Source organism: Oncorhynchus clarkii, chromosome 18, assembly GCF_045791955.1.
Source record: "Oncorhynchus clarkii lewisi isolate Uvic-CL-2024 chromosome 18, UVic_Ocla_1.0, whole genome shotgun sequence".
Taxonomy (NCBI): Eukaryota; Metazoa; Chordata; class Actinopteri; order Salmoniformes; family Salmonidae; genus Oncorhynchus; species Oncorhynchus clarkii.
Genome location: NC_092164.1, coordinates 44475917 through 44501114, shown reverse-complemented (window position 1 = coordinate 44501114; position 25198 = coordinate 44475917). Strand labels below are relative to the sequence as shown.

Genomic DNA, 25198 nt, shown 5'->3' with positions numbered 1-25198 from the left:
CCAAACATGCTTAATGGGTGACAAGTCCGAGCATGCAGGCCATGGAAGAACTGGGACATTTTCAGCTTCCAGGAATTGTGTACAGATCCTTGCGACATTATCATGCTGAAACATGAGATAATGGTTGGGGATGAATGAATGAAACATGACAATGGGCTTCAGGATCTTGTCATGGTATCTCGGTGCATTCTAATTGCTGTCAATAAAATGCAATTGTGTACAAATTTTCCACATGCAAAAATAAACGTATTTGTCTAAAATTGTTCTACTTTGCCAAGATAATCCTTCCACCTGACAGTTTTGGCATATCAAGAAGCTGACTAACCAGCATGATCATAACACAGGTGCACCTTATGCTGGGGGCAATAAAAGGCAACATTTGTCACACAACACAATGCCACAGGTGTCTCAATTTGAGGGAGCACGCAATTGGCATGCTGACTGCAGGACTGTCCACCAGAGCTGTTGCCAGATAATTTAATGTCTATTTCTCCACCATAAGCTGTCTCCAATGTTTGTCATCAAGGCAAAGGGTGCTAAAATCTAAACAGATTTTGGCAGTATGTCCAACCATGCCAGCCCAGGACCTCCACATCTGACTTATTCACCTGTGGGATCGTCTGAGACCAGCCACCTGGACAGCTGATTAAACTGAGGAGTATTTCTGTCTAATAAAACTCTTGTGGATAAAAATAATTCATTGGCTGGACATGGCTTCCCAGTGGGTGGGCTTGACTCCCAAGTGGTTGTGCCTGTGCCCACCCATGGTTACACCCATGCCCAGTCATGTGAAATCCATAGATTGGCGCTTAATTTATTTAAATTGAATGATTTCATTATATGAACTGTAGATTGTTGAAATTGCGTTTATATTTTTCGTTCAGTGTGTGTGGACACACTATACTAAACATTAGGTACACCTTCCTAATATTGAGTTGCACCCCCTTTTCCCCTCAGAATAGCCTCAATTCATCTGGGCATGGACTCTACAATGTGTCAAGCGTTCCACAGGGATGCTGGCCCATGTTGACTCCAATGCTTCCCACAGTTGTCAATTGGCTGGATGTCCTTTGGTTGTTGGAGCATTCTTTAAACAGTAAACTGTGTGAAAAACCCAGTAGCATTGCAGTTCTTGATACAAGCCAGTGCGCCTGGCACCTATTACCATACCCCGTTCAAAGGCACAAATCTTTTTTCTTGCCCATTCACCTTTTTATTTAGTTTATTTTGCAAATATTTTCTTAACTTAAATACCTGTTGTATTTGGTGGCAAATAAAACTTGATTTGAATGGCACACATACACGTGTGTGTACAGTATATGACAGGCTACTTCACATTATGCATGACAGAAAAACATACGCCCATAGATGTAGCTTGCTTGGGTAAATAAATGAAACTAGCTCCAGTAGGCTAATATTTTTTTAGTGTGAACTGTATTCTATTATACGTACTGGAATTATGCACATTGTTCTAACCATGATAAAGCAGGACGAGAACACGTGATTCTGGTGCAACACATGCGGCCTACAAAGTTACAACTATGGGCTAGCGAATGTTATTAATTTGCCAGTATAATAGGTCCTATTTGTATAAGTAGCCGGCTGAGGGATATACCTTTTCATAATATTTCCCCTAATGTTATTAGCCTACCTCCTTTCTCTCGTTGCTTCATTTCTTCCTCGCATTCAAATTAAATTAAATCTGTTTCTTTGTCCTTTGTCATTCTAATGATATCCTTGAATAATATCAAACTAGATTTGGATGCAGAAGGCTTTCACTTCTCTTCACAAAGATGTATTGAATGTTTTATGGGTCTGAATAAATAACTGTTTAACTGAGTTCTGTTGGATGCTCTGATTTAAAGCAAAGATTAAAAAATATTTATATGATCTTTCCAATAAAACATTTTTTAAAAACAAGTTCACCCCTGTAAGCCAGATGGAGATGTGTAAATTAGATGTGCATTTGGTCTTTATATTACTGTAGCACAAAATGAAAAAGTTACCATGGTGAGATGATGGGCCTACATGTATTGTGAACTGAGCTCTGTATTGAGCTGCCTGCCCCACCCATGGTCTGTACCCACCCATGGTCTGTCACCACCCTGACTCCCCACCCTGAAAATTCATCACGCAGAGGCTGTAGAGAAGCCAGATTTTACATCTATTTCATTCTATGCTGTTCATATAAATAATGTATTATAATTTACTAGTTTCTGCTGCCAGACCCAGTGATGGGCATATTTATGTTTTCAAAATAGTGAGTAGATTTACTGAGAGGATAAAGTGCTTTGGAGAACATTGTCTTGAGGCATGCACTTTAACCATAGTTTTGATGCATATAATGTTCTCAATGCTGTGGTTTAATGCCTCAATGGCCACAGGTCAATTTGCCTTCATTCAGTTACACCTCCTAAAACATAGTGTTGGGAAAAAGAACCCAAATTGTCATACTTAAGTAAAAGTAAAGATGGAGTCATTAAAACTCGTTTTTCAACCACTCCACACATTTCTTGTTAACAAACTATAGTTTTGTCGGTTAGGTGCATGACACACAATTTTTTCCAACAATTGTTTACAGACAGATTATTTAACTTCTAATTCACTGTATCACAATTCCAGTAGGTCAGAAGTTTACATACACTAAGTTGACTGTGCCTTTTTAAACAGCTTTGAAAACTCCAGAAAATTGTCATGGCTTAAGAAGCTTCTGATAGGTTAATTGACATCATTTCAGTCAATTGGAGGTGTACCTGTGGATGTATTTCAAGGCCTACCTTCAAACTCGGTGCCTATTTGCTTGACATCATGGGAAAATCAAAAGAAATCAGACCTCAGAAAAAAATTTGTAGCCTTCCACAAGTCTGGTTCATCCTTGGGAGCAATTTCCAAATGCCTAAATGTACCACGTTCATCTTTACAAACAATAGTACGCAAGTATAAACATCATGGGACCACGCAGTCGTCATACCGCTCAGGAAGGAGACACGTTCCGTCTCCTAGAGATGAATGTACTTTGGTGCGAAAAGTACAAATCAACAACCTTGTGAAAATGCTGGAGGAAACCGGTACAAAGTATCTATATCCACAGTAAAACGAGTCCTATATCGACATAAGCTGAAAGGCAGCTCAGCAAGGAAGAAGCCACTGCTCCAAAACTGTCATTAAACAAAGCCAGACTACGGTTTGTAACTGCACATGGGGACAAAGATCGTACTTTTTTGAGAAATGTCCTCTGGTCTGATGAAACAAAAATTGAACTGTTTGGCCATAATGGCCATCATTATGTTTGGTGGAAAAGGGAGGACGCTTGCAAGCCGAAGAACACCATCCCAACAGTGAAGCACGGGGGTGGCAGCATCATGTTGTGAGGTTCTTTGCTGCAGGAGGGGCTGGTGAACTTCACAAAATAAATGGCATCACGAGGAAGGACAATTATGTGGATACATTGAAGCAACATCTTTAAGACATCAGTCAGGAAGTTAAAGCTTGGTCGCAAATGGGTCTTCCAAATGGACAATGACCCCAAGCATACTTCCAAAGTTGTGGCAAAACGGCTTAATTACAACAAAGTCAAGGTATTGGACTGGCCATCACAAAGCCCTGACCTCAATACCATAGAACATTTGTGGGCAGAAATGAAAAAGCGTGTGCGATCAAGGAGGTCTACAAACCTGACTCAGTTACACCATCTCTGTCAGGAGGAATGGGCCAAAATTCACCCAACTTATTGTGGAAGGCTACCTGAAACATTTGACCCAAGTTAAACAATTTAAAGGCAATGCTACCAAATACTAATTGAGTGTATGTAAACTTCTGATGAAATAAATAAAATCTGAAATAAATCATTCGGAAAATAAAGTGCTGATCCTAACTGACCTAAGACAGGGAATTTTTACTAGGATTAAATGTCAGGAATTGTGAAACTGAGTTTAAATGTATTTCGCAATGGTGTATGTAAACTTCTGACTTCAACTGTACCTTTAATAAAAAATTACTTGAGTAAAGTTAGTCACCCAGTAAAATACTGTTGAGTAAAAGTCTTAAAGTATTTGGTTTAAAATGAACTAAAGTATTAAAAGTAGAAATAATTTTAAATTCGTTATTAGGCAAACCGGACGGCACCATGTTATTGTTTTTAAAATCCAAGATTCAGAATTCAGTTACAAATAAAGCATGTTTGTTTAGCGAGTCCGCCAGAGCAGAGGCAGTAGGGATGTACAGATACCATAAACTACTTAGGTAAAAGTACTTGAAAGTACTACTTAAGTACTTTTACACCTCTGCTAAAACAACTTCAATGGAAGGTATTCACAGACACCTTCTAGTCTAGTGATTTTAAGTGGCAAAATGTCTGTGCGTGTGTTTTTAATATGCTAATTCTCAGCTTGTGATGTTTTACCCTAGCAGGCAGCCAGGCCAGCCGACCAGCAGAGGCCTCAGAACCAGCAGTAACGTCAGGGACAACAGGGCCTAAAACAGGGCCATCTGGGGGGTCGTATGCATCAGAGGAGCAGAGTAATGGTCTTAAGAAACAACGGGCCAAAGACCACAACAATGGAGGGAGGGGGGAGTCAACAGCACCCTCAGCCACTCAGGGTTCAGCAGCCAATGAACGGACTCAACCGGACGGTGGCGAGGCTGTGGAGGAGGAGCGGGGTCAGGGCGAGGGAGCCGAGGCCAGCGCGGCAGCACAGGTGAGCGACAGGATGCATGTGAAAGATGAGATGAAAGCGGAGGGGAATGGAGAGGGGAAGGATGGCAGCAGGACATTGGGCTCAGGGGAGGAAGCTCCCCTTCCGGGTGGGGTGAACTCATCCTCCACTCCTCTTCCTCCATCATCCACTCCTCCAGACCTCCATGAACCCAACAGCAACCTGGACTTTGACCTGTCCAGCGACAGTGACGCTGACTCTCTTACGGGTAAACCCACCTCATCAGACAACGAGAGGGACGGGGTGTCCAGCCAGACCAAGAAGTCCAAACAGGAAGGGGCGGAGCCGGCAGCAGTAGAGGAGCCATCAGGTGGGGCTGGAGGAAGGGAGGGTGAGAACAGCTCCGCGGTAGTAGGGGAGACCTCAGATGAGACATCTGGGTCAGAGGTTGTCTTCCCTCCAGACCCGGAGCAGGAGAACGGGCGCTTAGAGCGGAGGGAGGCTGAGACAGAGTCCCAGAACAGTGAACAGTCAGGAGTCACCATGGGGGAGGAGTCTCTGGACCCGAGCATGGAGGAGGAGGAAGAGGAAGAGAAAGAGGAGGTGGACGTGGACAAGGATGACCACCTCATCTACCTAGAAGAGGTGCTGGAGCGTATCCATGGAGAGTACTACGCCCGCTACAGCGCCTTCCTCGGGAAGGAACGCCCAGAGATGCCTGACATCAGGAAGATCGTCCCGGAGCTGAAGGCCCGGAGCCTGGAGGGCACCACCATTGTGTTCTCTGGACTGTACCCCACCAATTACCCCATGGAGAGAACCAGGGAGAATTACCACGCCAAGGCCCTGGGAGCAAAGATAGGAAAGGGCCTCCTGCTCCGCTCTAAAGACCCTGGCAGAACCACACACCTCATTGCTGCTAGAGCAGGTGAGTTACTACCTACATTGCCTTTGGAAAGTATTCACACCCCTTGACTTTTCCCAAATTGTATTGTCTAACAGCCTGAGATTTTGTGTTATTTGACCTACACACAATGCCCCATAATGTAAAAGTGGAATTCAATTTACAAATTCATCTTGAGTCAATAAGCATTCAAACCCTTTGTTGTGGCAAGCCTAAATAAGTTCAGGAGTAAAAATGTCCTTAACAAGTTGCATGGACTCTTATGTGCAATAATAGTGTTTAAAATGCTTTTTAAATGACTACCCCTTCTCTGTACCCCACACATACAATTATCTGTAAGGTCACTCAGTCGAGCTGTGAATTTCATGCACAGATTCAACCACAGGGTAGCCTAGTGGTTAGAGCGTTGGACTAGTAACCGGAAGGTTGCAAGTTCAAACCCCCGAGCTGACAAGGTACAAATCTGTCGTTCTGCCCCTGAACAGGCACTGTTCCTAGGCCGTCATTGAAAATAAGAATTTGTTCTTAACTGACTTGCCTAGTTAAATAAAGGTAAAATAAAAACAAAGACCAGGGAGGTTTTCCAATGCCTCACAAAGAAGGGCACCTATTGGTAGATGGCTACAAAAAAAAAGCAGTCATTAAAAATACCTTTGAGCATGGTGAAGTTATGAATTACACTTTGGATGGTCTATCAATACACCCTGTCACTACAAAGATACAGAAGTCCTTCCTAGCTCAGTTGCCAGAGAGGAAGGAAACCACTCAGGGATTTCACCACGAGGCCAATAGTGACTTTAAAACAGTTACAGGTTTAATGGCTGTGATGGGAGAGAATTGAGGATGGATCAACAACATTGTAGTTACTCCACAATACTAACCTAAATAACAGAGTGAAAAGGACAAAAAATATTCTAAAACATGCATCCTATTTGCAACAAGGCACTAATACTGCAAAGAACTTTTAAGTCTTGAATTCAATGTGTTATGTTTAGGGCAAATACAACACATCATTGATTTTTTCAAGCATGGTGGTGGCTGCATCATGTTTTGGGTATGCATGTAATCAGCAAGGACTAGGGAGTTTAAAAAAAAATATATATATATATATATATATGAGAACGAAAGAAAGAAAGAAAGAAAGAAAGACACGGAATAGAGCTAAGCACAGGCAAAATCCTAGAGGAAGAACTTGTCTCCCAGTCTGTTGGAAAGCAGACTGAACCAGGTTAAGGCCAAGTTACTTACCAAAACAACATTGAATGTACCTGAGTGGCCTAGTTACAGTTTTGACTTAAAGCAACTTGAAAATCCATAGAAATCTGGCAATAATCAACAACCAACTTGAGAGAGCTTGAAGAACTTTCACAATAATAATGTGCGAATATTGTACAATCCAGGTGTGCAAAGCTCTTAGACTTACCCAGAAAGACTCACAGCTGTAATCGCTGCCAAAGGCGATTCTATCATGTATTGACTCAGGGGTGTGAATGCTTACGTAAATGAGAGATTTCTATATTTCATTTTCAATAGATTTGACATTTTATACAAACATGTTTTTACTTTGTCATTGTGGGGTATTGTGTGTAGATGGGTGAGAAATGTAATTTATTTAGAATTCAGGCTGTAACACAACAAAATGTGCAATAAGTCAGGTGGTGTGGATACTTTCTGAAGGCACAGTATATGAGTATATAAAACATTAAGAACACCTGCTCTTTTACAGACTGACCAGGTGAATCCAGGTGAAAGCTATGATCCCTTATTGATGTCACTTGTTAAATCCACTTCAATCAGTGTAGAAGGGGTGGAGGCAGGTTAAAGAAGGATTTTTAAGCCTTGAGACATGGATTGTGTATGTGTGCCTTTGAATGGGGTATGGGAGTAGGTGCCAGGCGCACCGGTTTCTGTCAACTGCAATGCTGCAGGGTTTTCACGCTCAACAGTTTCCCGTGTGTATCAAGAATGTTACTCCCACCTAAATTCCTGTGGAATGCTGGCCCATGCTTTCGACACCTTGTAGAGTCCATGCCCTGACAAATTAAAGCTGTTCTGAGCCGGGGGGGTGTACTGATTGTACCTACATACCTATCTGAGCACCTACCTGTTTGGTGAAGGCACAGTTTTTAAATGACTAAGTCTGTATCAATCATTGTAAGAAACATCAACAGCCTGACTTGCCACTTTGTTTGGTAAGCCAAGTGGTGCGGCTGGGGAAGAGCATGCAGTTCTTTTGGAGCATAGCGCATTATCCCCATTTGTGGTCCTCTCAGATTCTCTTGCCTACAAAGAAACATCAAGTTCAGTTACATCTTCATCCGTTTGACGTAATGAGAGGAAATCAGATCAGTGACCTGAACTAATAGAGGAAAGTCTGTATGAATTTATTCAAGTCAATACTCTGCTTGTTGAGTTGCAGCCTGATCAAACTTTATTATGATTTATTTGAACAGAATTCCATCATTAATCCATGGCCTTGGATATTATTTAATTAGAATAACAAAACCTTACTCTGAACTTTGGTTCATTGAATTTTAATCAGATTTTTAAAATTCATTTAATTAATAATAGAGTAACAACTCTGTTTGGGGAAGCGCAGAACATTTCTGAAGTATCTCGATTCTACAGTTATCTGTGGCCCGACAACACAAGTCTTCATCTCATTCTGCAGAATTTCTCTCGAGTCCAGTTATTATAGCTGCTCATTTCCAAACAGGGTTTATCCTCTTTACAGAAGTGCATCTTTAATGTAATTGGTAAACTGTTCTTCTGTGTAATAGCCTTGGCCTAATTGTAGAAATATGCTGTTTTTGATATCCAGCATGATGTAGCCTAATTGGGCTAAATTATAAACTTCTTTTTTTTTCTCAAGATGGCGTAGCAGCAGGCAGGACATGTTTGTTTTTGTCACGTGTAAAAAAAAAAAATTTTAAATAACAATTTATCACCTTTCTATATACATTTCAAACTCTTTTTCAATTTTTTTTATTAAATATACCTTCCCACAACCCGCCTCACCCAACGTGGTACGGATCTGCTATTTTATTTTAGACCTTATAACTGGAACCTCCATCAGAAGCTAGCCAGCTAATTAGCTACTAGCTATTTAGTCATTGTTAGCCACTGTTAGCAGTATTTACCTTTTAACACAGTCACCAGCCGCTTTAGCCCGGATAATATCTGCCAGTCTGCACAGCGTGATATCAGCCCTGAGCATATTGGACTGCTTTCCCCCCCACTACATCACCGGATTCCTGCCGCAAACCCTGGACCATGGCACCGGATCACCTCAGCTAGCTAGCTGCTACCGAATGGCTATCGTGGCTAACGTCCTTGTCCAGAAGCAAGCACCAGTTATCCTTGAGCTAGGCCCATTCCCCCAGCTAGCAAACAAAGTACACCAACTACAATACCTCTCTTGCCAATTGGCCTGGACCCTTTGTCGACACGGAGCCCCACCGATCCATCACGACTGGTCTGCTGACGTATTTCGGCCGATGTGCTCTCAACAGGCCTCTGTTGTTGATGTCGGTGAGGACCCAGCTACTAGCCCCGGCCCGCTAACTCTGAGCGTTGTGTCTCCCGCTCTGCCTAGCGTAGTGACGACTGCGGAGCGGCTCCCTGTTTCATCCATTGCTACTTATTGGACCCTATGATCACTCGGCTACACAGCTGATGCCTACTGTTCATTAACACGGCACTTCATTTTGTTTATCTGTCGGCCCCAGCCTCCAACTCTGGCCCTGTGTGTAGCTAACTGACCCTCTCTGCCCATTCATCGCCATTTACCCGTTGTTGTTGTCTTCACTATTTACCGGTTGTCGTTGTCTTCGCTATTTACCGGTTGTTGTCTAGCCCTCACAATCATCACCTGTGATTGCTTTATGCCTCCCTCTGTCAATATGCCTTGTATACTGTTGTTTAGGGTAGCTCTCATTGTTTTGTTTTACCGCGGAGCCCCTAGTCCCGCTCTACATGCCTCGGTTACCTCCCTTGCCCCACCCCCCACACATTCGGAGACCGCACCTAGCTTAACTGGGTGCTTCCAGAGATGCAGCCTCTTTTATCGTCACTCAATGCCGAGGTTTACCTCCACTGTACTCGCACCCTACCATGCTCTTCTCTGGGTATTATGCCCTGACTCTATCCTACCACACCCAGAAGTCTGCTCCTTTTACACTGTTCCAAACACACTAGACGACCAGTTCTTATAGCCTTTAGCCGCACCCTTATCCTACTCCTCCTCTGTTCCTCTTGTGATGTAGAGGTTAACCCAGGCCTTGTGTGTCCCCAGGCTCTTTCATTTGTTGACTTCTGTAACCGGAAAAGCCTTGGGTTCATGCATGTTAACATCAGAAGCCTCCTCCCTAAGTTTGTTTTACTCACTGCTTTAGCACACTCCGCCAACCCTGATGTCCTCGCCATGTCTGAATCCTGGCTTAGGAAGAAATTCTGAAATTGCCCTGGACACCATATGTGAATTGATTGCCCATCTATTATCAGAGTTCGTACTGTTAGGTGACCTAAACTGGTATGCTTCACACCCCGGCTGTTCTACAATCTAAGCTAGATGCCCTCAATCTCATACAAATTATCAAGGAACCTACCAGGTACAACCCAAAATCTGTAAACATGGGCACCCTCATATCATCCTGACCAACTTGCCCTCTACATGCACCTCTGCTGTTTTCAGCCAGGATCTCATTACCTGCGTCCGTTATGGGTCCGCGGTCAAACGACTACCCCTCATTACTGTCAAATGCTCCTTAAAACATTTCTGCGAGCAGGCCTTCCTAATCGACCTGGCCCAGGTATCCTGGAAGGATATTCACCTCATCCCGACAGTAGAGGATGTCTTGTTGTTCTTCAAAATGGTCTTCCTCACCGTCTTAAATAAGCATGCCCTTTTCCCAATTTTTTTTTAACTAAGAACATATATAGCCCTTGGTTCACTCCAGACCTGACTGCCCTTGACCAGCACAAAAACATCCTGTGGCGCACTGCACTAGCTTCAAATAGTTCCCGCGATATGCAACTTTTCAGGGATCAATATACACAGTCAGTTAGGAAAGCAAAGGCTAGCTTTTTCAAACAGAAATTGGCATACTGCAGCACTAATTCCAAAAAGTTTTGGGACACTGTAAAGTCCGTGGAGAATAAGAGCATCTCCTCTTAGCTGCCCACTGCACTGAAGCTAGGAAACACGGTCACCACCGATTTAAATCCACGATAATCGAGAATTTCAATAAGCATTTCTCTACGGCTGGCCACCCCAACCCCAGCCAACAGCTCTGGACCCACTGCAGCAACTGGCCCAAGCCCCCCCCCCCCCCCAGCTTCTCCTTCACCCAAATCCAGGCAGCTGATGTCCTGAAAGAGCTGATCTGGATCCCTACAAAACAGCTGGGCTAGGCAATCGGGACCCTCTCTTCCTAAAATTATCCGCCACCATTGTCGCAACCCTTATTACTAGTCTGTTCCAACCTCTTTCGTATCGTCTGAGATTCCTAAAGATTGGAAAGGGGCCGCAGTCATCCCCTCTTCAAAGGGGGAGACACTCTACACCCAAACTGTTACAGACCTATATCTATCCTGCCCTGCCTTTCAAAAGTTTTCGAAAGCCAAGTGAACAAACAGATCACCCACCATCGCGAATCCCACCGTACCTTCTCCAGTATGCAATCCGGTTTCCGAACTGGTCACGGGTGCACCTCAGCCACGCTCAAGGTCCTAAACGATATCATAACCACAGTCGATTTAAAAAAACTACTGTGAAGCCATCTTCATCGACCTGGCCAAGGTTTCAACTCTGTCAATCACCACATTCTTATCGGCAGAATCGATAGCCTTGGTTTCTCAAATAACTGCCTCGCCTGGTTCACCAACTACTTCTCAGATATAGTTCAGTGTTTCAAATCGGAGGGTCTGTTGTCTGGTCCTTTGGCAGTCTCTATGGGGGTGCCACAGGGTTCAATTCTCGGGCCGACTCTTTTCTCTGTATATATCAATGATGTCGCTCTTGCTGCGGGTGATTCTTTGATCCACCTCTACCCAGACAACACCATTCTGTATACATCTGGCTCTTTATGGACACTGTGTTAACAAACCTCCAAACGAGCTTCAATGTCATACAACGCTCCTTCCGTGGCCTCCAACTACTCTTAAATGCTATTAAAACTAAGTGCATGCTCTTCAACCAATCGCTGCCCGCCTGACCAGCATCACTACTCTGGACGGTTCTGACTTAGAATATGTGGACAACTACAAATACCTAGGTGTCTGGCAAGACTGTAAACGCTCCTTCTAGACTCATATTAAGCATCTCCAATCCAAAATTCAATCTAGACTTGGCTTCCTATTTCGCAACAAAGCCTCCTTCACTCATGCTGTCAAACATACCCTCGTAAAACTGACTATCCTGCTGATCCTTGACTTGGGCAATGTCATTTACAAAATAGCCTCCAACACTCTACTCAGCAAATTGGATGCAGTCGATCACAGTGCCATCCGTTTTGTCACCAAAGCCCCATATACTACCCACCATTGCAACCTGTATGCTCTCGTTGGCTGGTCCTCGCTACATATTCGTTGCCAAACCCACTGGCTCCAGGTCATCTATAAGTCTTTGCTTATCTCAGCTCACTGGTCACCATAGCAACACCCAGCCGTGACCCAACACCCACCCGTGACGTAGCACGCACTCCAGCAGGTATATTTCACTGGTCATCCCCAAAGCCAACACCTTCTTTGGCTGCCTTTCCTTCCAGTTCTCTGCTGCCAATGACTGGAACAAATTGCAAAAATCACTGAAGTTGGAGACTTCTATCTCCCCCACTAACTTCAAGCATCGGCTGTCAGGGCAACTTACCGATCCCTGCAGCTGTCCACAGCCCATCTGTAATTAGCCCATCCAACCAACTACCTACCTCATCCCCATATTTGTTTGTTTTTTTCTGCTCTTTTGCACACCAGTATTTCTACTTGCACATCCTCATCTGCACATCTATCACTCCAGTGTTAATTGATCAATTGTAATTACTTAGCCACTATGGCCTATTTATTGCCTTACCTCCTTACTTAATTTGCACACACTGTATACAGATTTTCTATGGTGTTATTGACTGTTTATCCCATGTGTAACTCTGTTGTTTTTGTCGCACTGCTTTGCTTTATCTTGGCCAGGTTGCAGTTGTAAATTATAACTTGTTCTCAACTGGCCTACCTGGTTAAATAAAGGTGAAATAAAAAATAAAGGTGAAAGGTGAAATAAAAAATTATTATTTACAATGAAAGCCTACCCCGGCCAAACCTGGACGACGCTGGGCCAATTGTGCGCAGCCCTATGGGACTCCCAATCATGGTCAGTGATACATCCTGGATTCGAACCAGGGACTGTATTGACGCCTCTTGCACTGAGATGCCGTGCCTTAGACCGCTGCTCCACTTGGGAGCCCAGTACTGGACTTTTATTTAATATAATTTATTCCTTACTTTAAGGTTGCATCCATTAAATGTTTGGCCTTTGTGTAATTATTTGATATATTATTGCATACCAGTTCATGTGACTAACTCAGATATTGTTCAGTGACTATTCCTCAGGGATGTCTAGTGGAAACAGAAGGAATGGATACATACGTAATGTTGTGGTAGGGTCAGATGAGACGAGACCGGGTCAGCGTCTTGGTTCTTTCTGCTCTGCTGACTATGTCTTTGGCGGTTATGGTATTTTGGGTAATGATTAATTGTCATGCAAATGACCACTGTTATTTTCACTTTTTACTTTTTTGTTGATCTAAAAACAATATTGCAATGCATCATAATGAATATGTAAAAAATTGCTACAACATACTTAATGAATACAACGTACAGATTCCGTGACACCCCTGTCTCAAAAACAAGGGATTTTGACTGGTTGGACCTAGAGGTCGACCGATTATGATTTTTGAACGCCGATACAGACTAGCGGAGGACAAAAAAAAAAAGCAGAGACCTATTAATCGTCCGATTTTTTTTATTTTTATTTTTAATAATAATTTAAAAAATAATTATTAAAAAAAAAAATATATATATATAGATATATTTGTAATAATGACAATTACAACAATACTGAATTAACACTTATTCTAACTTAAATAGTAAATAAAAATCAATTTAGTCTCAAATAATGAAACATGTTCAATTTGGTTTAAATAATGAAAAAACAAAGTGATGGAGAAGAAAGTAAAAGTGCAATATGTGCCATGTAAAAATAAAAAATAAAAAATAAAAATAAAAAAATAAAAATAAAAATCTAACGTTTAAGTTCCTTGCTCTGAACATGAGAACATATGAAAGCTGGTCGTTCCTTTTAACATGAGTCTTCAAAATTCCCAGTTAAGAAGTTTTAGGTTGTAGTTATTATAGGACTATTTCTCTCTCATTTGTATTTCATTAACCTTTGACTAGTGGATGTTCTTATAGGCACTATAGTATTGCCAGCATAATCTCGGGAGTTTAACAGCACTGTGCGTCCAAGCATTGCGAAGAGCTGCTGGCAAACACAGGAAAGTGCTATTTGAATGAATGCTTACGAGCCTGCTGCAGCCTACCATTGCTCAGTCAGACTGCTCTATCAAATATCAAATCATAGACTTAATTATAATATAATAAACATACAGAAGTATGAGCCTTAGGTCATTAATATGGTCAAATCCGGAAACTATAATTTCGAAAACAAAACATTTTATTATTTCAGTGAAATACGGAACCGTTCCGTATTTTATCGAACGAGTGACATCCATAAGTCTAAATATTGCTGTTACATTGTACAACCGTCAATGTTATGTCATAATTATGTGAAATTCTGGCAAATTAATTACGGTCTTTGTTAGGAAGAAATGGTCTTCACACTGTTCGCAACAAGCCAAGTGTCCAAAACTGCTGTATATACCCTGACTCTGCTTGCACGAACACAAGAGAAGTGACACAATTTCCCTAGTTAATATTGCCTGCTAACATGAATTTATTTTAACTAAATATGCAGGTTTAAAAATATATACTTGTGTATTGATTTTAAGAAAGGCATTGATGTTTTTGGTTAGGTACATTGGTTCAACGACAGTGCTTTTTTCGCAAATGTACTTGTTAAATCATCACCCGTTTGGCGAAGTAGGCTGTGATTCGATGATAATCAATGCGGTGCCTGTTCATTTATTTGCAACGCAGGACAAGCTAGTTAAACTAGTAATATCATCAACCATGTGTAGTTAACTAGTGATTATGGTAAGATTGATTGATTGTTTTGTTTTTTATAAGATAAGTTTAATGCTAGCTAGCAACTCACCTTGGCTCCTTGCTTCACTCGCGTAATAGGTGGTCAGCCTGCCACGCAGTCTCCTCGTGGAGTGCAATGTAATCGGCCATAATCAGTGTCCAAAAATGCAGATTACCGATTGTTATGATAACTTCAAATCCGCCATGCCGATTAATCGGTCGACCTCTAGTTGGAACTTTTGGAAATTAATGCGAAACGCAATCACAGTACCAAATCACAATACATATAGATTCGCAATACATACATTTATTTCATATTGGCTCCAAAGTATCGTAATAATATTGTATCATGAGGTCCCTGGCAATTCCCAGCTGTACTGTTTATACTGTTTATGTTAATTTAAGTCTGAGTGGTGTGGTAAAACCATAGGTGGAACACAACGCAGATGGCTAAAATAATTAGTTTGAAACATATTGACTGTCGTGTCAGAGGTCAGGTTACCGTCAACACAGGAAGAATATCATACTCCTCGCCTCCTTCTCAAAGGCCATTGCAGGAGAAGGTCAGAGGGGAGGGATCTTCTGGATCTTCCCCATAGCCTGTTGATGCAGCAGGTCAGATCAGAGCAGCACTACAGGGCCAGATGACATGGTGATCACCTCTCAAATGCATCAGAGCCTGAGCCCGGTTCACACCTCAAACACGTAAGAGCCTGTCCCCCTGGTCCATAATCATCTCAAACACATCAACCATCCCCCGCCCCCTGTTTCACCGGTTCCTGGTTCACTGGTCCAAGGTAATTTCAGGTGTCTGTTTATTGCTCGTTTGGCAGAATAAAGCAGTTGGCTTGTTCACAATCACCATCATTATCAGAGAGTGGACTACTGCGAGAGAGGACCTGTGTACTCTCTGCCAGGGAGTTAGGTCTCTTGTCTGCTTCGTTGGGTTCCGAGGCCAAACAAACAAGAGGAGCAAAAAAAACAAACAGCCGAAAGTAACATTGTTTCACTCAAAAGTCAAGTGATTTTCCTTCGCTAAGTAGATAATAATTTGCAAAGGAAAAAGCTGCTCATTGCAAGTGTGTTTGTCTTTGTTAGGAAACCTCAAGAAGGAGAGGACATTATAATGGTTGTTGATCACTGAGTCAAATCACATTTAACAAGGCAACTGCAAAGATGTCGGCACCCAAGAAAAAGCACAATTGAGATATTGCGTGTGACTAACACATTTTCAGTTAATTACTTTAGCTCCCACTTTGGGCCAATCCATGTCATTTTGCAAATGCCAGATCTTTATGGCAAGACTCATCATTCACCCAAGTTTTGACAAAATAGTACCAGTATTGTCTGAGGTATTGCAGGTGACTAACGCATTGAGACAGATCCACAGTCATTGTTGGGGAACAATTATGGTTGGAAACTACACTGCATGGCCAAAAGTATGTGGACACCTGTTCATTTCAAAATCATTAATATGCAGTTGGTCCCCCGTTTGCTGCTGTTACAGCCTCCACTCTTCTGGGAAGGCTTTCCACTAGCTGTTGGAACATTGCTGCATTGAACATTCAGCCACAAGAGTATTAGTGAGGTCAGATTGATGTTGAGCAGTTAGGCCTGGCTCGCGGTCGGCGTTCCAATTCATCCCAAAGGTGTTCAATTGAGTTGAGGTCAGGGCACTGTGCAAGCCAGTCAAGTTCTTCCACACCGATCCCGACAATCCATTTCTGTATGGACCTCGCGTTGCGCACAGGGGCATTGCTATGCTGAAACAGGAAAGCCTTCCCCAACTCTTGCCACAGGAAGCACAGAATCGACTAGAATGTCATTGTATACTGTAGCGTTAAGATTTCCCTTCACTGGAACTAAGGAGCCTGAACCTTGAAAAACAGCCCCAGACCATTATTCCTTCTCCATCAAACTTTATGGTTGGCATTATGCATTGGGGCAGCTAGTGTTCTCCTGACATCCGCCAAACCCAGATTTGATTGTCGGACTGCCAGATGGTCAAGTATGATTCATCACTCCAGAGAACGAGTTTCCACTGCTCCAGAGTCCAATGGCGGCAAGCTTTATACCACTTCAGCTGACACTTGGCATTGCGCATGGTGATCTTAGGATTCTGTTAGCTTGTGTGGCCTACCGCTTCACGGCTGAGCCGCTGTTGCTCCTAGGCATTTCCACTTCACAATAACAGCACTAACAGCTGAACGGGGCAGCTCTAGCAGGGCAGAAATTTGACGAACGGACTTGTTGGAAAGGTGGCATCCTATGACTGTGCCACATTAAAAGTCACTGAGCTCTTCAGTAAGGCCATTCTGCTGCGAATGTTTGTCTATGGTTGTGCGCTCTATTTTATACACCTGTCAGCAACGGGTGTGGCTGAAATAGCCGAATCCACTCATTTGAAAGGGTGTCCACATACTTTCGTGTATATATACTATACATGTTTCAAACGGAGAAGGCAAGTCTGTGTTGATGAATGCTATGGATGCATCCTTAATGCCACCCTATTCCCTTTATAATACACTACTTTTGACCAGAGCCCCAAGGGCCAATTTGGGACTAAGGCCATGTCAGGAAGAAACAGGCTAGAATAGGGGGGGGAAGATAATGGCACTTCTAACTTTTCCAGTAACCTCATCTGATCGACACATTCAACCTCAACATCTAGCATAGAGAAAGGTGTAATGATATGGTGAATTGATACTATGGTTCTCTGTTCATCCCTATCATTATACAGTCATACTGTATTTTCTCTGTTCATCCCTATCATTATACAGTCATACTGTATTTTCTCTGTTCATCCCTATCATTATACAGTCATACTGTATTTTCTCTGTTCATCCCTATCATTATACAGTCATACTGTATTTTCTCTGTTTATCCCTATCATTATACAGCCATACTGTATTTTCTCTGTTCATCCCTATCATTATACAGTCATACTGTATTGTGTCTCTGTTCATCCCTATCATTATACAGCCATACTGTATTTTCTCTGTTCATCCCTATCATTATACAGTCAGACTGTATTGTGTCTCTGTTCATCCCTATTAGTTTATTACACAGGGCTAGAAGACTCCATCACTGTACATTTAGATTATGAAGTCTCTCTAGCGAGCTAAACCATAATGAATATTAGGCCCACTTAAAGAAAAGTTTCACCCAAAACTATCTTTTGCCATTTGTTTAATTGGTCAATTGTTGATATCGCCCCAAAATGTTTTGCATGTCTTGGTATTTTGTTTCTCATGAAACAAATACCAAAATATTGTTTTGGAGTGGAGTTTTCCTTTAAGTGTTGAACCCAGCGAGCCTTGTAACCTACAGCACATATTCTGTCCTGAATTGAATCAGTCCCTAACGAATTCCGAACAGAGAATAGCCTAAGCTGTTTCTTTATTGCTTTTCTCAGCTTTAGCATTAGCATATTCTGGTCCCTAATGGGCATGGATGCTATCATACTAGCCTCTTCGAGATATTAAACTGTCATTTGGATTGCAGAATGCATTATCGTGTAACGGAGCATCAGCCGGAGTGTCTTGGGCTATTGGAACTGTACATGGCTAGTTATGGCTTACACCTTGAAGACCACTGTGACCAAGTAAGCTGTACAATTACCAGGTGTTACTGATTTGATGAACACATACATATATATAAGACATATCACTAGCTTGTTGTTCCATTAAAATCCTGTCACTACTGCCGTGGTTTCAATTTGGTCTAGCTAAGCACTTTGTTGGCGTTCAATCAAGTGGTACTATCAGAGTTCCTACTGACTGAAATTAGGTTTGGTTCGTATCGCCAACATGGCCCAGCCTTCTAAAGATAGAAGACCATTACCAGTGGTCTCTCTTCAATTATAAAGGCGTGAAGATGCCATTAACAAGACAAACAGGCCTGGACAATGAGTACAACTTTGTTTTTAGATTATCCTTGAACAATCTGTGAGCTGCTCTGACGGCTGGTGCTTAAAGCTCGTGAGGGAGATAAGTGTTTCCAGTTTCAGAGATTTTTGTAGTTCATTCCAGTCATTGGCAGCAGAGAACTGGAAGGAGAGGCGGCCAAAGGAAGAATTGGTTTTGGGGGTGACCAGAGAGATATACCTGCTGGAGCGCGTGCTACAAGTGGGTGCTGCTATGGTGACCAGTGAGCTGAGATAAGGGGGGACTTTACCTAGCAGGGTCCAGTAGATGACCTGGAGCCAGTGGGTTTGGCGACGAGTATGAAGCGAGGGCCAGCCAACGAGAGCGTACAGGTCACAGTGGTGGGTAGTGTATGGAGCTTTGGTGACAAAACGGATGGCACTGTGATAGACTGCATCCAATTTATTGAGTATGGTATTGGAGGCTATTTTGTAAATGACTTCGTCGAGGATCGGTAGGATGGTCAGTTTTACAAGGGTATGTTTGGCAGCATGAGTGAAGGATGCTTTGTTGCAAAATAGGAAGCCAATTCTAAATTTAACTTTGGATTGGAGATGTTTGATGCGAGTCTGTAAGGAGAGTTTACAGTCTAACCAGACCTAGGTATTTGTAGTTGTCCACATATTCTAAGTCAGAACCGTCCAGAGTAGTGATGCTGGTCAGGCGGGCAGGTGCAGGCAGTGATCGGTTGAAGAGCATGCATTTAGTTTTACTTGTATTTAAGAGCGGTTGGAGGCCACGGAAGGAGAGTTGTATGGTATTGAATCTCTTCTGGAAGGTTGTTAACACAGTGTCCAAACAAGGGCCAGAAGTATACAGAATGGTGTCGTCTGCGTAGAGGTGGATCAGAGACTCACCAGCAGCAAGAGCAACATCATTGATATTTACAGTGAAAAGAGTCGGCCCAAGAATTTAACCCTGTGGCACCCCCATAGAGACTGCCAGAGGCCTGGACAACAGGCCCTCCGATTTGACACACTGAACTCTATCAGTGAAGTAGTTGGTGAACCAGGCGATCGAGTCTGCCGATGAGGATGTGGTGATTGACAGAGTCGAAAGCCTTGGCCAGGTCAATGAATACGTCTGCACAGTATTGTTTCTTATCGATGGCGGTTAAGATATCGTTTAGAACCTTGAGCGTGGCTGAGGTGCACCCATGATCAGCTCTGAAACCAGATTGCATCGCAGAGAATATGCGGTGGGATTCGAAATGGTGGGTAATCTGTTTGTTGACTTGGCTTTCGAAGACCTTAGAAAGGCAGGGTAGGATAGATATAGGTCTGTAGCAGTTTGGGTCAAGAGTGTCTCCCCCTTTGAAGAGGGGAATGACCGCAGCTGCTTTCCAATCTTTGGGAATCTCAGACGACACGAAAGAGGTTGAACAGGCTAGTAATAGGTGTTGCAACAATTTCGGCAGATCATTTTAGAAAGAAAGGGTCCAGATTATCTAGCCCGGCTGATTTGTAGGGGTCCAGATTTTGCAGCTCTTTCAGAACATCAGCTGACTGGATTTGGGAGAAGGAGAAATGGGGAAGGCTTGGGCGAGGTGCTGTGGGGGGTACAGTGCTGTTGACCGGGGTAGGGGTAGCCAGGTGGGAAGCATGGCCAGCCGTAGAAAAATGCTTATTGAAATTCTCAATTATAGTGGATTTGTCGGTGGTGACAGAGTTTCATATCCTCAGTGCAGTGGGCAGTTGGTGTTCTTATTCTCCATGAACCTTACAGTGTCCCAGAACTGTTTTGAGTTTGTGTTGTAGGAAGCAAATTTCTGCTTGAAAAAGCTAGCCTTGGCTTATCTAACTGCCTGTGTATATTGGTTTCTAACTTCCCTGAAAAGTTGCATATCACGGGGGCTGTTCGATGCTAATGCAGAACGCCATAGGATGTTTTTGTGTTGGTTATGGGCAGTCAGCTCTGGAGAGAACCAAGGGCTATATCTGTTCCTGGTTCTACATTTCTTGAATGGGGCATGCTTATTTAATATGGTGAGGAAGGCATTTAAAAAAAAAAATTACCAGGCATCCTCTACTGACGGGATGAGGTCAATATCCTTCCAGGATACCCGGGCCAGGTCGATTAGAAAGGCCTGCTCGCTGAAGTGTTTCAGGGAGCATTTGACAGTGATGAGGGGTGGTCGCTTGACCGCTGAGCCATAACGGATGCAGACAATGAGGCAGTGATCGCTGAAATCTTGGTTGAAAACAGCAGAGGTGTATTTAGAGAGCAAGTTGGTTAGGATAATATCTATGAGGGTGCCCGTGTTTACGGCTTTGGGGTGGTACCTGGTAGGTTCATTGATAATTTGTGTGAGATCGAGGGCATCAAGCTTAGATTGTAGGATGGCTGGGGTGTTATATGTTCCAGTTTAGGTCACCTAGCAGCACGAACTCTGAAGATAGATGGGGGGCAATCAGTTCACATATGGTGTCCAGAGCACAGCTGGGGGCAGAGGGTGGTCTATAGCAGGCAGCAACGGTGAGAGATTTGTTTTTAGAGAGTTGGATTTTTAAAAGTAGAAGTTCAAATTGTTTGGGTAGGCACCTCTTCAGCCATTACAGAGACACGTGAACAACCTTTCTCTGCAAGTCTGAGAGACACTGGCTTTATAGAGCCACCTCACCTCCTGACTCTACAAATGTCACAAGTACCTTCCTGATCTCTGAAACCCACTGACTTCAATGGTGTAACTCTGAAAGAGGAGCAGGGAAGAATAGTCTGTCTGGGCCAAACAGATGATTCTTTCTCTCTGGTCTTTCGAATTAGCGTCATTGAAGTCAATGTGGCTGACTGACAGGTTGGCTGTCTGACTGGCAAGCGGACGTCATGTCTCTAAAGGAGTAATAGCCTCATCCAATCCAACGTGCCCTCAGACATCATCAAGCACAGGAAGTGGCAGGCAGCATTGCCGTCGGCTGCACTTTGCAATCAGCGGTCCGTGGGGGCTCAACGAGCTCTGTACGTCAGAGCCGGACAAATTCAACCACAGAGAGGAGGAGGGAGAAAGGGAGAGGGAGCACGTAGGGAACCACAGCATACAGGGTCCCACTTCATGTGAAGAGGAAATGTTAAGAAGCTGCCACTGTGTGGGCTGTCGGTACAATGGCCTGAGTGACAGTCATTGTGTGGGCTGTCGATACAAATGCATGAGACAGTCTTTCATTCATTGTACTGGGATTTATATAGGGGTTGGGCTCACTCTGGGTGACAATGTCGGTGTCCCTAGAGTTGGATAATGTGTAATAGATGTGCAGCAATGGCAGTTCTGTTTTCGCTCTTTCATTCCTCCGTCCCATGCATTTTTCCCATATGGATTTTCCCATGTGACAATGTCAGAATACAACATGCTCACGTACAGTGCCTTCAGAAAGTATTCACACCCCTTTACTTTTTCTACATTTTGTGTTTGAGCCTGAATTTAAAACGTATATGATTTTTGTCACTGATCTACACACAATACCACAATGTCAAAGTGGAATTATCTTTTAAAAATGAAAAGCTGAAATGTCTTGAGTCAGTAACTATTTAACCCCTTTTGTTATGGCAAGCTTAAAGCTCAGGGGTGAAGGTGTGCCTAGGAAATTGCATAATAAGTTGCATGGACTCATTCCGTGTTCAATAGTGATTAACATGATTTTTAAATAACTAACCCATCTCTGTACCTCACACATACATACATACAATTATCTGTAAGACTCCTCAATCGAGTAATTCATTTCCTGAACAAACTCAACCACAAAACAGGGAGATTTTTCAGTGCCTCGCAAAAAAAGGAAGCTATTGGTAGATGCTGAATTTCCCTTTGAGCATGGTGACGTTATTAATTAGGCTTTGGATTGTGTAGCAATACACCCAGTCAACACAAAGAGACAATGTCCTTCCTAACTCAGTTGCTGGAGAGGAAGGAAACCGCTCAGGGATTTCACCATGAAGCCAATGGTGATTTTAAAACAATTAGAGTTTAATGGTTGTGATATGAGAACTGAGGATGGATCAACTTGTAGTTACTCCACAATACTAATCTAAATGACAAAGTGAAGAAAAGGAAGCCTGTACAGAATAAAAAAAAATCTAAAACATGCATCTTGTTTGCAACAAGGCACTTAAGTAATTCTGCAAAGAAATTAACTTCTTGTCCTCAAGGCAAAGTGTTATGTTTGGGGCAAATTTGAGAGGAAAACCTTGTTCAATCTGCTTTCCAATAGACACTGGGAGATGAATACCTTTCAGCAGGATAATAACCTAAAAAAAACAAGGCCAAATGGGGTTGCTTACCAAGACGACATTGCATGTTCCCGAGTAGCCTAGTTACACTTGTCGAACAAAGTTTAAAATGTTTCAGGGTTTCCTTTTTAAAGCAATTTACACAGGTAATTCTGATATGTCAAATTATCAAAGTGACATTGACCTCAATATTCTGTAATTGTGTCTGATGTATACTGTAAATCTAAGCTTTCCATTGATATGATTAAAGGATATACGTGAGTAATAATGTGTTGAATACTGGTAAAATCCCAATGGGATGAAAGAGTGATAACATAGCAGTGCAGAACTGGCAGCTTTCTCTCACACATTTTCCAACTCTAGGGACAAAGGCCTTCAAGGAAATCGTCACCCCAATTGAACTCGACAGCCCAAATTGTGAGGTCTGGCCCATGGGCTAATGTTTTAGCTACCTTGTATAATTAATTTTGTTCAGCCATCTCAAATCTCAGCATTGGCAGTCATATCATATTCAGAGGATTTGTCTGTCTGGCCGCTGTTGCTATGCAATCTCAAGGCTGACCTCTTGTTGTTCTGGATTATTGGTTTATAGCTAGCTACACAGTCGGAACTGAACACGCTAGTATCAATTTCAGACACACCTAATCAACGTGGGGAGAAAATATGGCAAAGAATGATAGGCTATCGATGTGCAGAGCAGAGTCAGTATTTGCCGCTGTGAGATGGGCTAACCTTGTGTTGATTGGGTACGGTGCTGCTCTGCAGGTCTCTTATCTTTGGGTCAGACGTCAAGTGGAAATTGCTGCTCTCTGAACTGACAATGCCAATAAAATAACTGATTGTCAATGGAACCTAATAGATAAATGAAATGCTTCAGGACAATTGTCAATTGGCTTTGAATGTATGATTGAGGCTCCCCCGTAAGTGTTTTTTTTTATTCGTTTCCCCCCCAATTTCGTGGTATCCAATTGGTAGTTAGTCTTGTCCCGTCGCTGCCACTCCCATACGCATTTGGGAGAGGCGAAGGTCAGGAGCCGTGCGTCCTCTGAAACACAACCAACCAAGCCAAGCCGCACTGCTTCTTGACACAATGCCCACTTAATCCGGAAGCCAGCTGCACCAATGTGTCAGAGGAAGCACCGTACACCTGGCTACCGTGTCAGCGCGCACTGCCTGCCACAGGAGTCGCTAGAGCGAGATGGGACAAGGACATCCCTGCCGGCCTAACCCGGACAGCGCTGGGCCAATTGTGCACCACTCCCCGGATCTCCCAATCACGGCTGGCTGCGACAGAGCCTGGACCCTAACCCAGAATCTCTCTCTAGTGGCACAGCTAGCACTGCAATGCAGTGCCTTAGACCACTGCGCCACTAGGCCTATTGAAAGTGTTGGTTTTAACAATAAAATCCACTTCCATTTGCATCCAAGAGTTGTTGTATATTTCTCTCTTCAGTTTGCTCCTCTGTTTATGCAGCTTGGTTGTTAAAGTGGAACTGGCCGCCTTTTAACTACTTTGCAGATATGAAATAATTGCACGGAGCCTATCTTTGGCTATAAATAGAGATGCAGATGTCATTTGGCTAGCTAGCCAGATATGTGAATCGCTTCGCTAGCTAACTAGCTACGTTAAACTTGAACTGTCTCTTAGTTGTCAATCAAATGTATTTGGCATCGATCAAATGGGCGGTTAGGCAAGTTCCCATTTCAGTTGTAAGAATGAGCAGGCTACTATTCCCCATCGTTTATCAGTGCAATTCTGACGGCCAACTTGCTGAAAAGGTTTGAGAGGGTTTAACTAATGTTCCCTCGTTAGATTTTAGCTCATCTTGCTCTGGCTAGCATTAGTTGTTGATCTTGTTGTTGATGCGCATAGGCAACTGAGGGAGAGAGATCCTACTCTTTTCACGGTTATATTAATAGGACTGCGAAGTTCCCAAATGTAAGAGGACTCCTGTGGTATTTACATATTTGCAGAAATCCATTCAGGTGTATTTTGTGGCTCTTAGTGAATACGGTGTAATGATCTAACGTTGCGCTGTTGCTACTGCTTATAAACACATAGTCCAGTTCAAAGTTAATCATGCCGGGTCCATGTGGCAAATGCTTTATTAGAATATAAGCCTACTGTATCTCTCTGATATGGCGCACCATTCTGAGTTGACTCAATCCTGGACAAAACACATGTTTTTATGAGGTTTTATTTGCTGCATTAATTGGCCAAACACATGCCCGAGTTCCCA

The 25198-nt window shown here is 42.9% G+C and overlaps 1 protein-coding gene across 4 annotated transcripts in view; it reads left to right on the top strand.

The window, feature by feature from the left end:
* The window catches only part of LOC139373558 (RNA polymerase II subunit A C-terminal domain phosphatase-like), a 121995-nt gene that overhangs the window by 13567 nt on the left and 83230 nt on the right, over positions 1-25198 (top strand). For 3 of the 4 annotated variants that reach the window (XM_071114208.1, XM_071114207.1, XM_071114210.1), the window contains one exon: positions 4408-5583. In XM_071114208.1, coding sequence (XP_070970309.1) covers positions 4408-5583 — 1176 coding nt within the window. The remainder of the gene's footprint in view (positions 1-4407; positions 5584-25198) is intronic. The other variant, XM_071114209.1, reaches the window with a different exon arrangement.